Here is a 13,573-nt window from a genome sequence, read left to right on the forward strand (position 1 = left end):
ATTTTTCTGCACTGTTTTCCTTTACCATACCTTGTTTGGTCTTCTAATAGCACTCAAAATGAATGTGTATAAACTTAGCAACAGTAAGAATGTTGCTGTTGTGTGTGTCTCCTACAAATTTTGATTTGATCAAGTTGATTTATAGTTCTGCTCAAGTCATCAACATATTTGCTGAGTTTCTTCCTACTTCACCTATTGATTATCGAGAGAGAGAGAGTGTGTGTGTATGTGTGTTTGTGTGGGCACGTGTATTCAGTTGTGTCTGACTCTTTGTGACTCTATGGACTGTAGCCTGTCAGGCTCCTCTGCCCAGGGGATTCTCCAGGTAAGACCACTGGAGCAGATTGCCATTTCCTACTTCAGGGATCTTTCCGACTCACGGATCAAACCCTCGTCTCTTGGGTCTCCTGCATTGGTAAGTGGATTCTTTATCACTGGCACCATAGAGAGAAAAGTCTAAATCTTCAATAATAATAATTTAATTATTTATTTTTTCATTTCTGTCCATTTCTGCCTCCTATAGTTTGACATCTATTTTTATATGCACACATATTTCAGATTGTTATGCCATCTTGTAATTTTATTTTTAACCAGTATGAGTATCTCTCTGTCCTGAAGAGATCATAAAGTAAGCTGCAGACATGGGGAACAACCCTGTGATGACCAACTTAGACAGCATATTAAAAAGCAGTGACATTATTTTGCTGACAAAGGTCTGTCTAGCCAAAGCTATGGTTTTTCCAGTAGTCATGTATGGATGTGAGAGTTGGATTATAAAGAAAGCTGAGCACTGAAGAACTGATGCTTTTGAATTGTGGTGTTGGAGAAGACTCATGAGAGTCCCTTAGACTGCAAAGAGATCAAACCAGTCTATCCTAAAGGAGATCAGTCCTGAATATTCATTGGAAGGACTGATGTTGAAGCTGAAACACCAATACTTTGGCTACCTGATGCAAAGAACTGACTCATTGGAAAAGATCCTGATGCTGGGAAAGATTGAAGGTGGGAGGAGAAGGGGACGACAGAGGATGAGATGGTTGGATGGCATCACCCACTCAATGGACACCAGTTTGAGTAGGCTCTGGGAGTTGGTGACGGACAGGGAAGCCTGGAATGCTGCAGTTCATGAGGTCACAAAGTGTTGGACATGACTGAGTAACTGAACTGAAATGATCAGGGAACAAATTCTGTGTCTGGTAGGTTGATTTGGTTTCTTGTAGATAAGCCTTTAATTAGCAAGATTTAAGGGATGAAAATCATTTGTGGAATTCATGAAAAACAGATTTATATGCTTCTAACCTAATTTAATAAACTCTCCTGATTTTTCTTACACTGAAGATAGGCTTGAAGCTTTGGCAAACATACTTTGCCAACATGGCATTTGAGGCCAGCATTCAATAACTTACTACATTCAGGTTATTACTAAAACAGTTTTTGATTTGTCTTTTTAATTACACATTTGTCTTTCATGACTATCTCCTGGGGAGGGAGGAAATAGATTTAGGTGTTAGGTATATGAAGTGAAGTGAAGTCGCTCAGTCACGCTTAACTCTTTGCGACCCCATGGACAGTAGCTGCACCAAGCTCCTCCATCCATGGGATTTTCTAGGCAAGAGTACTGGAGTGGGTTGCCGTTTCCTTCTCCAGGGAATCTTCCCGACCCAGGGGTCGAACCCAGGTCTCCCACATTGTAGACAGACGCTTTACCATCTGAGCCACTAGGATAGTCCGGTATATAGAATCACATAAAAAGTAGGTGTGGGACATTGTGGCCACGTGCATATTATTGTTTCTATTTTTTTCTTTTTAGATGTGTCTCTCTCCCTCTCGAGGTTTCCCAGGTAGCTCAGTGGTAAAGAATATACCTGCCAGTGCAGGAGACAGCAAAGATGTGGGTTCGATCCCTGGAGAATGAAATGACAGCCCACTCCAGTATTCTTGCCTGGAGAATCCCATGGACAGAGGAGCTGGGCGGGCTACAGTTGATGGGGTCACAAAGAGTTGGACATAATTGAGCATGCACACACTCTCCTTTACCACACTGACACACACATGCACACACACAAAATGCCACACAGTATATTATATATGTATATATGCATAAATGTATATATCACAAGACTTCTAGACAGTATGCATTATTTATACATTTGTATAGCCAACTCCATAGATGATTCACATGTATTTGTCTACTCTGTTTGGCAAAAGTTAAAGAACACACCATATTTATTATTTTCCCTGTTAAGAGCTTAGTCTATAAAAATGCTTTCACTTCAACATAGTGGTATAATTTGCTACACAGAAATCAGGATTGCATACAAAAAAATCAAAGAGGTATTGGTGCATGCTAAGCCGCTCAGTCGTGTTTGACTCTTTGTGACCCCATGGTCTATGTAGCCCGCCAGGCTCCTCTGTCCATGGGATTCTCAGGCAAGAATACTGGAGTGGGTTGCCATGAACATCTCTAGGAAGTCTTCCCGACCAAGGGATCGAACCCACATCTTCAGCATCTCCTACATTGATAGGCGGGTTCTTTACCACTAGTGCCACCTGGCTGACAGCAAGTAACTGAAACCAGGGAAAGAGAAAGCAGTGATTAAGGATGATGGTGCTCATCCAGTCTTACCAGTCACCACCTTAGTTAACCAGACCTTCTGGTGCGGGTGTTAGAGGCTGCACTGGACGAGCCTCTTCATTCCCCGGTTGCCACATGTGCACAGCACTTGTGGTCATCTCTTTTCTGCTTTCCCAGGCTAGCAAGGCCTTCCACTTCTTTCCCTGGTTCACCCTCTATACTGCTAACAGAAATAGCCACTGGCGAGTGTGAACATGGCTAGGCTAGTTCTGGCTGATATTTCCCCAGCAGCTCCCTGTGTCAGCAGGGATGGAGTCCACATGGATTTCCATGGCGCAGCATATCTTTCATGACCTGGCCCACTCATATCCTTCTCCTGCTTGCTGTGTTCCTGCCCAGGTGTTTCACACTATGGACATACTTAGCTATCTCAGAGTTACTGGTCCTAGACCCATTCCCCATGGGGAATGGAGATACGCCTCCTGCCATCTTAAAACCCATTTCCTGGGCCACCTTCTTCTACTGAAGGCTTGGCTCAAAACCATTTCTGTGTGGATTTCTCTGAGACTAGATATCACCATATGTTTCAGGTATTGGTGAGGCATGGTAAATGGAAAACAGAAAAACAGCATTTCAGGAATGGGTAATCCCTGAAATTCTATGCATCCTTCTATATTATTTTTATAACAAATCATAAGCTTTATTAAATGAAGCTCTGAATATTGCAAATAGATGAACACTTAGTATATTCCTTAATGTGCATGAAATGTAATGTGTGTACTTCTTTGGTCCCTGAACATACTTCAGATAAATCTGTCTTTGCATTCTCCTTTTCTTCCAGATTTAGCTTTTTTGACTCAAGTCATGTTCTCTCATTGTAAGTATCTCACTCCATATTCAACCCTTTTACCACATCCATGTGCAGCATCATGAAACAGTAGCTTAAACGCATCACGGTCATAAGCGGTTTAACCACCTGTGTCACAAAGCTAATGGAAAATACATCATCAAAAGGAAATGGTTATATTTATGCCAAAACAAAACTCCAGCCCTTCACATTCTAGCACTGTGTGGACCCTAATTAAGACGGTCACAGAAGCTCACATAATAAAGGCAAAAAAGACAATGAAACATACCTGGAACTGTTGTTCAAGAGGTTTCATACTTCCTGTGCCACTGTAACCATAAACTCTAAAATTATGAGGTAAGAAAGCTCTGTAAAGGAAGATTTTCATAGAAAGTTAAATACGTATCTAAGGGAAAATGTGTTTCCTAGATTTTATTTTGCAAAGATATTTCTTTCATTATATTTATTATAGATAGGAAGAGAGACAGAGAGAGAGAAAGGGAGAGAAAGGAGACAGATTCTCTGAATACAAGAATTTAGTTCTAATTTTGGAGAAGGAAGTGGCAAGCCACTCCAGTGTTCTTGCCTAGAGAATTCCATGGACAGAGGAGCCTGGTGGGCTGCAGTCCATGGGGTCACAGAGAGTCGGACACAACTGAGTGACTAACACACACACACACACACACAGACACAACACACACACACACAGACACAGACACACACACAGTTCTAATTTGGCTCAAAATTTCTAGTCTTCAGACCTCTCCTCATTCACCTTACTGTCACACTGTCCTCCCTGCTGTTTTTCAAACACAATGGGAAAACTTTCATCTCAGGGTATTTGCACTAGCTGTTGCCTCTTCCTGGGATGTTTTTCAACATAGCTGGTTGTCTCACCTACTTCAAGTCTTTGCTTATATACCCTCATCTCCTCTCCCTGAGGCTTCTCTTGACAAGTTTATAAAATTCGGCAACTTTCCCAATTATCGAAGCATATGGTTTTCAGATGACACTTCTTACTTCGCTCTATAATTTTGCTTAAGCATGTGTCACTTTCTAATATTCTTTCTAATCCCCCTTTTTAAATCACATTATTATTAGTCTCATCTGATAATATAAAATTCATCTGCATTTTGTTTACTCATGTAATTCAAGCTCTTTAAAAATATCTGGAAAATAACAGCCAACAAATATTGAACTAACATGACATGAAGTCACTTTAAAATGCATGATTTGTAGACATGGGAAGAGGATGTTAAAAGTCTCTATAAAAAGAAAAGGTAGGTGTAGGTATTTCATTTTCATTTTCCCAGTATGTATAGTATAAAGATTGGTGACTGTCACGGCAGTCTGGATTTGTTAAAGCAAAAGTTCAAAGAGCCAAAGGACTGACAAGCAGGACAAAATTTTTCTCTTTCCTGTAGCAAAAAAAGAAAGTAACACATAATGGAGGGGAGTTCTAGGGAATGCACAGATTCTGGGTTGAAAGCCCTATGAAGAGACTTAGCCAGTGATATGCAGGTACTGTTTTTTCTTTTTGGCAAAGAAAGAAGTCATATATCTATGCTTGGCTGAGGGAGGAAGCTATTACTGAGGAGTCTAGAAACCAGCAGAACTTTTGGTGGACATGCAGTTCTGGAATAAACATATGAATATTTAAGTTGTATCAAACACATAGCTTCTTTCCCTATAAAATCAGTTGCCAAATTTTGAAGTTGCACAGAGCAGCCAAGGAGCTAAATTTAAATCTCTGAAAATAAGATCAATTTTTTTTTTCAAAATTGATGGTATAGACTCAATAAATCCTATTTTATTCAAGCATGATAAAAGCAGAGAAAATTACACCTACATTACTAGTTTTAAAGGCTGTAGAACCACTGGAAAGACTGGTTTCCCCCGTGTCAAATCTCTCTCTCTCTTTCTCCCTCTCCCTCCTCTCCTTTTCAGGCTAAATTCCCATCTGGAGCATGGAGGCTCAGGTTTTAAAGGTTTTAAACCAAACTAAAGGGCAGTAAGACTGAGAGCTTACGTTGTCAATACAAATGAAGAAAGAAAGCCAGAAGACAATGAAATACTTTTAAAGGACAAAAGTCATTTTAAAAAGGTCATCCCAGAAGTTATTTCAGCAAAAATGTTATTAAGAATAAGGTTAGACACAGTTGAAGAAAAAAAAGAAAAATGTACATATGAACACCAAGAGGGAAAAGAGAGGGTGGAATGATTTAGGAGACTGGGATGGATGTACATAACACTGTTGTCACCATGTATAAAATAGATAACTGATGAGAACCTACTGTATAGCCCAGGGAACTAACTACTCAGTGCTCTGTGGTGGCCTACACTGGAAGGAAATCTGAAAAAGAGGGGATATATGTATACGTATGGCTGATTCACTTCGTCGTACAATAGAAACTAACACAATATTGTAAACCAACTATACTCACATAAAAATTATCTTCTTTCATTTTTTGATTTTTTAAGATTTATTTTTAATTGGAGGATAATTACTTTACAATGTTGGGTTGGCTTCTGATGTACAATGTGAATCAGCCATAAGGACACATATATCCCTCTCCCTCCTGAAAGCCCCCCTTGAGCCCCTTCCAGCCCATCATCCAGGTCGTCACAGAGCACCAGGCTGAGCTCTCTGTGCTACACGGCAGCTTCCCACTAGCTATTTGTTTCACACATGGTAGTGCATAAGTTTCACTGCTACTCTCTCAATTCATCTATTTTTTTTTTCCCCTTTTGTCCACAAAGAGAAAGGTGAGGTGAAGATGGAGCAGAGATCTGAAAGATGCTGATCCTGAAGATTCAAATGATAAGGTCACAGGCCAAGGAAAGCTGGCAACCATCAGAAGCAGGGAGGCGTGGAAGACACGCTATGCCTCATAATGCCCAGGGAGCCTAGTCCTGCTGACATCTTCATTTTGTCTCAGTGATACTAATTTCAGAATTCTGGACTCCAAAAATGTGAGGCCATAAATTTCTGTTGTTGTAATCCACTTCATTTGTGGTGATTAGTTACAAGTGACACAGGAAACTGTATGTATGTGTTCTAGAAAATTTAGAAAAATGCGTAAATGTACATAGAACAAAAAATCACTTGCAATCTCACGCTCAGGAATTTTACTGTGAACTTTTTTTGTGAACGTCTTTCTAAATCTTTTAGTTTATATATATATATATATATATATATATATACATATATATATATAATCATTTTTGTGTATTTTCAACTTAAGTAAATTTGATATACAATAAATTGAAATATTTAAAGTAAGAAAAAGAATAAAGCTAATGTTTAACACTGAATGCAAGCTAATCAAAAACAAGCAGACCTACAATAGAAGTGAAGAGAGTTCCTGAGACATAAAGAAACTAACTGCAGATAGAAACAAATGTAGGAAAAACGAAGAGCACCAGAATGGGTAAATTCATGCTTAATTATGAAGGGACATTGACTGTACAAGAATAATTCTAATAGTACATTGGGGCTTAAAAGCATAGGAGAAAAATAATGAAAAAGTAGAAGACAAGTGAAATGAAAGTGGCTTAATGATCTAACAATGTATGTATGTTAGTTCCTCAGTTGTGTCTGACTCTTTGATTCCACAGACTGCAGCCCACTTAGGCTCCTCTGTCCATGGAATTCTCCAGGCAAGAACACTGGAGTGGGTAGCCATTTTTTCCCAGGGGGTCTTTGCAACCCAAAGATTGAACCAGGGTCTCCTGCATTGCAGGCAAATTCTTTACCATCTGAGACACCAAGGAAGCCCCCAGCAATATAGAGTAACTTGTAAAAGGAATAATTTATATTAGATTCAATAATTCAGGAACTAATATGATAGTCTAGAGAAACTACTAAAGAATAGTAAAAAGATATATAACAAGAATTTAACTGAGAGAAAATGGTATCATATAAAACAATAGATTCATTAAAGTGGAGACAACAAATGAAAAAGGAATATAAAATAAAATGTACAAAAGACAAAAATGACTTCAGACGTAATATGGAAAATCTTCAGACGTAATATGGAAAGTCAAAGGATCAAGGAAAACAAGAGCATCTTAAAATTGTTGAACACAGCTAGACTTAGTACAGTACTTAGTACTGTGTGATATCTGTACAGATAAATAGGGGTTGGGAGTAAACCTAAAATTAGAGAAAATAGTCCAGAAACAGATCCCCATCATAAACACTCTTTTGAATTATGACAAACATTTCATTACACTGAAATGGGAAAATTATTTTTTCAGTAGCATGTGCTGGATTCATTGGAGGCTAATAAAAAAAAATTCAAATCTGGATTCCCATGCTCGTAAAACACACAAACATCAATTCTGGATGAATCCTAGAGTTGAGTATGAAAGTGAAAACAATAAAAACTATTAGACAACAGTGGCAGCTTGAACTCATGACTTTATGGAGACAAAGATTCCTTTTAAAATATGAAAATAATAATACCTACAAACAAAATAATAATTTGAATTGCATTAAAAGAGTTTCAGACTCAATTAAAAAAATTCCTGACTGAATAAAAAATTGAAAGGGAATGACAGGAAAAATTCCTCTGAAAGTACTATGTAGATTCAATGAAGTCACAATCAATATCTATGGACATTTCTTTGTGGAAGAGTTTTTTGTAAATTATATGAAAATGGAAGTGGTAAGAAAAGCCAGAATATTCTTGATGAAGATAATATAAAGAGACAGACTGACTAAAACTTTTAAGGACCCATAGAAAAAAAGAACACTACAGTTTTGATTTTTCCTTATTCCCAAATATGGTGTGCTTTTTTTAAAACTAATTTCCTCAGCTTGTATGGGATTGAGTTTGAGTAATTACAGTTACATTCCAAGTCCTTAATACATTCTGATCTATAATTTAAAAATCACTGTTCTTTCCACTCAAAAATCCACTATGTTCTTTCAAGTATAGTTGAATATGATAACTTGAAAACAAGTCATATTTATGTATTAATGAAAAGTTCAAGATAATTAATATATATGCCTAAAAGATTGTCCTGAAGCATAAAATAAGAGACAAATATCCAGCAACTGAAAATATTAAAGAATGCAAAATAATTACTTTCTGAATAAATATAAATAGTAATTATAAATAGAACAAAGAAAAGGTGATAAAATAATGTAGGTCACCTACTTTTGCATTAGGTTCACAGTGTACGTTTTCCCTTCAATTAAAATGTTGTAAGATACCTGGCAGGAGAGTGGATTAAAAAGGCAAAAGAAAAGTGAGAAAAATGTTATAAAGGAAAACTACCTTTTATGCTACCAATAATCACATCCTAAAGCACACTAATAACATAAAAGAGGACAATTTATAATTTAATATTGACTTATTCCAATGGAATCAAATATTAAAATATTTGCTTCATTTGTATAGTTTTTCTTAAATTTTTAATGTTTAGCCAATAAGATAGAACCTAAAACACTGATCATTTTAATCCATAGTGTGTTTGTTTAATAATGAAGTCATTGCAAAATTTGTACTTGAAATAATATAACTACTCAATTGAAAATTTATGTAGTATAGCAAAGAATTAACTGCACATATTTAATATTTACAGATTTTATAAAAATCTGTTCCAAGTTTGAATGCAATATTCATTGAGTTTGTTAATATTGATAAATTTTGCCTGATAAATAATGGTTGTATAGTAAATGCTAACTTTATTATTTGCTTTGTACAATTTTTCTTATTTTTGTGCTAGACCTTTCTGCTCCCTTGTGATTTAGGTGTTCCTCTTGTAGGTATATATTTTAAAATCCAATTTGAAATGTATGTGATTTCTGATAAACTTAATCAAATTTTAAAGTTTAATTTAAAATTTAATTCACCATTGTATCAAGACATATGTATGCTTTGTATTCTTTTATTTGTTACAATTACAATTGTATATTCAATTTATTTTGAGTTATACATATTCATACTTTTCACCAGTTCCTGCTTTTATGTTGTTCTTGTCTCAGTTTCAATGTCTACCTGCTAAAGTACATTATTTAAAATATTTTCTTCTCTTGTAATCTGAAAGTGTTAATGTAACCTAATTTCTAATAAACTGCATTTATTCTGTGTTGTGATACCTGATCTCAGTTCATCTATGTTTAATGTATCTTCTCCAGACTTTTTCTCTCTCTTTTCCAGGAATTCTAATTATTCTGTATCTATAAGTCTCTAATTCTCCCTTTTTTGTTTAGCCATTTATATGTTGTATCTGTTTATTTCTTCTGCTGTTTCTGGTCTACTGTTAATTCTCGATTTTACACACATATCTTTCACATAGAAATTCCACTCAGTTATTTTTAAAATCTTTTAGTCTTTTTCAGTTGAATATTCTCTTATGATCCTGGAGAAGGAAATGGCGACCCACTCCAGTATTCTTGCCTGGAAAATCCCATGGACAGAGGAGCCTGGTAGGCTACAGTCCATGGGATCACGTTAATTCTTGATTTTACACACATCTTTCACATAGAAATTCCACTCAGTTATTTTAAAAATCTTTTAGTCTTTTTAAGACTAAATATTCTCTTATGATAATGCCTTAATTATAATAATTATAAATATAACACATTGAATACTGTGTTTGTAGCATTTTTGAAATCAGTAGGTATGATAACCTCATCAGTTCAAAAATACTTTTAATCCCTTGTTATGTATTCATTACTGTTCTAGGCATTGGAATTAGATATATTAACAAAATAGTCAAAAATTTTCCCTCATGAATGTGACAGTTGAGGAAAGATTTTTTTTCTGCTTCTCTTATGGGAATTACTGTCATAGAATCTGGTGAAACCTGGTTAAAGACAGTTCCCTCTTAAGTAGATTCTGTGTATATTTTCTAATATGACCAAGTAATCCCACAGATTTTTTTCATAAAAGATAAAACACTCTTTAAATGCTGTTAAATGTCTTGTTTTCTATTTAAATAATTTAAAGTTTTCATTAAATACATATTCCCTTATAAATTATGTATTGACAATTTTAAGCTTGTAATGTTTGTTAGGGTGAGCAGTAAGTAGTTACTAAGTAAGTATTTGCATTCAAATTAAACATTTACTACTCAATCAAAAAGAAGATTCAGGTGTAGTGTTTCAAAAATCATACTTCATTTCTTTAGAAATTATTCTGGAAATTAATAAAAAAAAGATAAGAATCTTTCTAATTGATTCAAAGAATAAAAAAGAGAAAACTAATTCCTGAACCAAGACAAACTAAGATGGCATGAAAATAATTCTTAATGATTAACATGTTTGCAATCAAGATGTAAAAATTATTCACGTAACATTTCATTAAATCAAATGCTTATCATTGCATATAAGGATGCAATGATATAAGGTTTACTAAACAACAGCTAAAAATCCTCCAAATCTTGCATGGTGAGTGAGGGTCAAGAGACTCTAAATGGATCAAGTCAGAGATTATTCAGACACTCAAAAGGGAAACATTTAGAAGATGGGCCTTGGGACTTTAATATAAGCATCACTTCACCATATTTCTATGAAACACCATTAATCTTGGTTCATTTTCAAAAGGGCTTTTTCGCTTAAGAAAAATTAGGGATAAATAAATTCAGGAAGTGTGCAAGGATGAAAAACACCAGGTTTACTTATTAGGAACAAAATATTCACATGCTTTTTTTTTTTTAGTTCGTGGAAAATGTTAGTGCTTTAATTACATGTGTTTCTACTCCTCCACTTGATGTTGACCGTATTTTCTCCGGAACTGTAAACTGCACACGTAGTCTTTCAGAATCTGCAAGGTTCAAAATGTTTTACTGGGGCAACCTCCATCACCTCACAGCTTCCCTCATTATTTATTTCCTCATCTAAACCCATAATATTCTACATGCTACCCCTCATTTCTGCTCTCTTTTCAAATACCCTCAATATCCACTTTTTCTAGAATTACAAATCTTTTCAAGAGAAATAAGTATGCTGCTTTAGGAATATTGCCCTGTGGGCAGGTTCCGGCAACCCTGAGGCAATAGGTCCAAGCATTATTAGAACAAAGAAAGTCAGATCCTTCGGACTTTCCAAAAACAGAACCCAGAGATCATCTTAAGGCATGTGCTCCAGCCCCGGCATCGGCATCGCACATATTTACTACGGTCTCAAGACAAGTGGTCAAGACCCTCGCAACCAAAGTGGATTTTGACTGGGGAAGGAGGCAATGTGAGAGTGTTTTCAGACTTACATAGTTGGAGCTCCCGTCAAGAAAGCATTTTCACAGAGACAGCCGGCCTCTTAAGAGGGAAACGGAAGGGAGCCCTGACATTCCCAACAGGTCACAAGAGGGATTTTGTACTTACTGTCGTCTGTCTGAAGCCCTGTGAGCCCCAGGAGCAGAGACAGAAGGCACAACATGGCTTAATGTCCTGGATGGCGGCCGAATGACGGCCGTTGGCTTGCCTACAGGACGGTTGGGGAGCGCGAGGAGGCGCCTCACGGCCACGCACACTGCAGGAGGCGGGCGGCTGGGAGAGCCCTGGGTCCAGACTCCGGATGCTGTGTGCTCTTCAGTAAGGGCGACCTGGGCCCCTAAGCCTATGCAGGAGGCTGCAACCCAGCGTGACTCTGCCTTCTGGTTAAGAAAGTGTAGCATCCATTTTGAAATAGAAGGTTGAAGAGCTAATGAACAGAAAGGTTCATTTGTACCTTAACTGAACTTTTATATATAATATATTGTGTGAGTGAGTGAGTGAGTGAGTGAAGTCGCTCAGTCATGTCCGACTCTTTGCGACCCCATGGACTGTATGTAGCCTACCAGGCTCCTCTGTTCGTGGGATTTTCCAGGCAATAGTACTGGAGTGGATTGCCATTTCACTCTCCAGGGGATCTTCCCAACCCAGGGACTGAACTCGGGTCTCCCGCATTGTAGACAGACACTTTACCATCTGAGCCACCAGGGAAGTCCAATATATTGTGTACAAATATATATATTTATAAATAAACATATTATATACATAATAAATAATATATTTACATACAGCTCAATATTCAAGTGAACAGACCAGTATAATTAATACTTAGATCCAGATCAAAAAGTAAAATATAGAAATACTAAAGCTGCCAGACTGTGACAACTGTCAGCAGCCCCTGACAATCACTACTTCTAACACAATAGTTTTGTCTGTTTTTGAACTTATATAAATGGAGCTAATTATCATGTATTCTTTTTATCTTTAAGTTCTTTCAACATTATTAGGAGATCCATACATATTGTGAATAGTAACAGAAATTTTTTTCTCTTGTTGCTGTATATCACACATTGAATGATATGTTTATCTGTTTTTTTTTCTATTTTACTATTGATTATAATTTTATTCATTATAGTTGCAGCTATTAGAAAACATATTTGGCATAATACCTTCCAGGTCCATATCTGTTGTTGCAAATGATATTATGCTTGCTGAAATAAGTCAGACAGAAAAAGACAAATACTGTATGTTGTCACTTATATTTGAAGTCTAAGAAATAAAACAAACAAATGAGTATAAAGAAGCAATCTCACAGATATAGCAAGCAAACTATAAAGTGGGGAGAAGAAAGGGGGAAGAGAGTGAATGGGGTATGAGGATTAAGAGGTACAGACTCCTTTGTATAAATGAGCTACAGGGATATAATGCACAGCAGAGAGAATATAGCCAATATTTTATAATAACTTTAAATTGAGTATAATCTATAAAAATTCTTGAATCACTATGTTGTATACCTCAAACTAATATAATATTGTAAATCAACTATATTCCAATTAAAAAAATATTTCAGATAAGTGAAAATAACCAAAATCCAAAATCAAAACCAAAACCAAAGCAAACTATGTTTGGTCCTTCTATTTCATTGAGGTCTGTCAATTTTTGATTCTTGTATTTTGAAGATGTATCATTTTTTAATATGCCCATTTATACCACTTTTTACTTAGGTATATGCCATTTGGTGATTTACAATGGGTGTATTTCTAGAGTAAAGTTGCTGGATCACAGTGTATATGTTAGTAGGTACATTCAAAAAGTTTTCTAAGATTACTGTACTAATTTGTATTCCCACCAGAAATGTACAAGAATTACATGTCATATCAATGCTTACATTTGTTTTTGTTTTAATGCTCATTTCATTTTAGTCATTT

At 36.2% G+C, this 13,573-nt stretch overlaps 1 protein-coding gene across 1 annotated transcript in view; it reads right to left on the minus strand.

Annotated features, from left to right (window-relative positions):
- Positions 1-11,811, minus strand: part of LOC101120051 (disintegrin and metalloproteinase domain-containing protein 2) — a 127,263-nt gene extending 115,452 nt beyond the window's left edge. The window contains exons 1-4 of the mRNA XM_027962643.1: positions 11,757-11,811; positions 11,124-11,200; positions 8,588-8,643; positions 3,712-3,790 (exon numbers count right to left, since the gene is read on the minus strand). Of these exons, the coding sequence (XP_027818444.1) occupies positions 3,712-3,790; positions 8,588-8,643; positions 11,124-11,200; positions 11,757-11,811 (267 nt within the window). The remainder of the gene's footprint in view (positions 1-3,711; positions 3,791-8,587; positions 8,644-11,123; positions 11,201-11,756) is intronic.
- Positions 11,812-13,573: the final 1,762 nt, after the last annotated feature.

This window comes from Ovis aries, chromosome 26 (genome assembly GCF_016772045.2).
Source record: "Ovis aries strain OAR_USU_Benz2616 breed Rambouillet chromosome 26, ARS-UI_Ramb_v3.0, whole genome shotgun sequence".
Taxonomy (NCBI): Eukaryota; Metazoa; Chordata; class Mammalia; order Artiodactyla; family Bovidae; genus Ovis; species Ovis aries.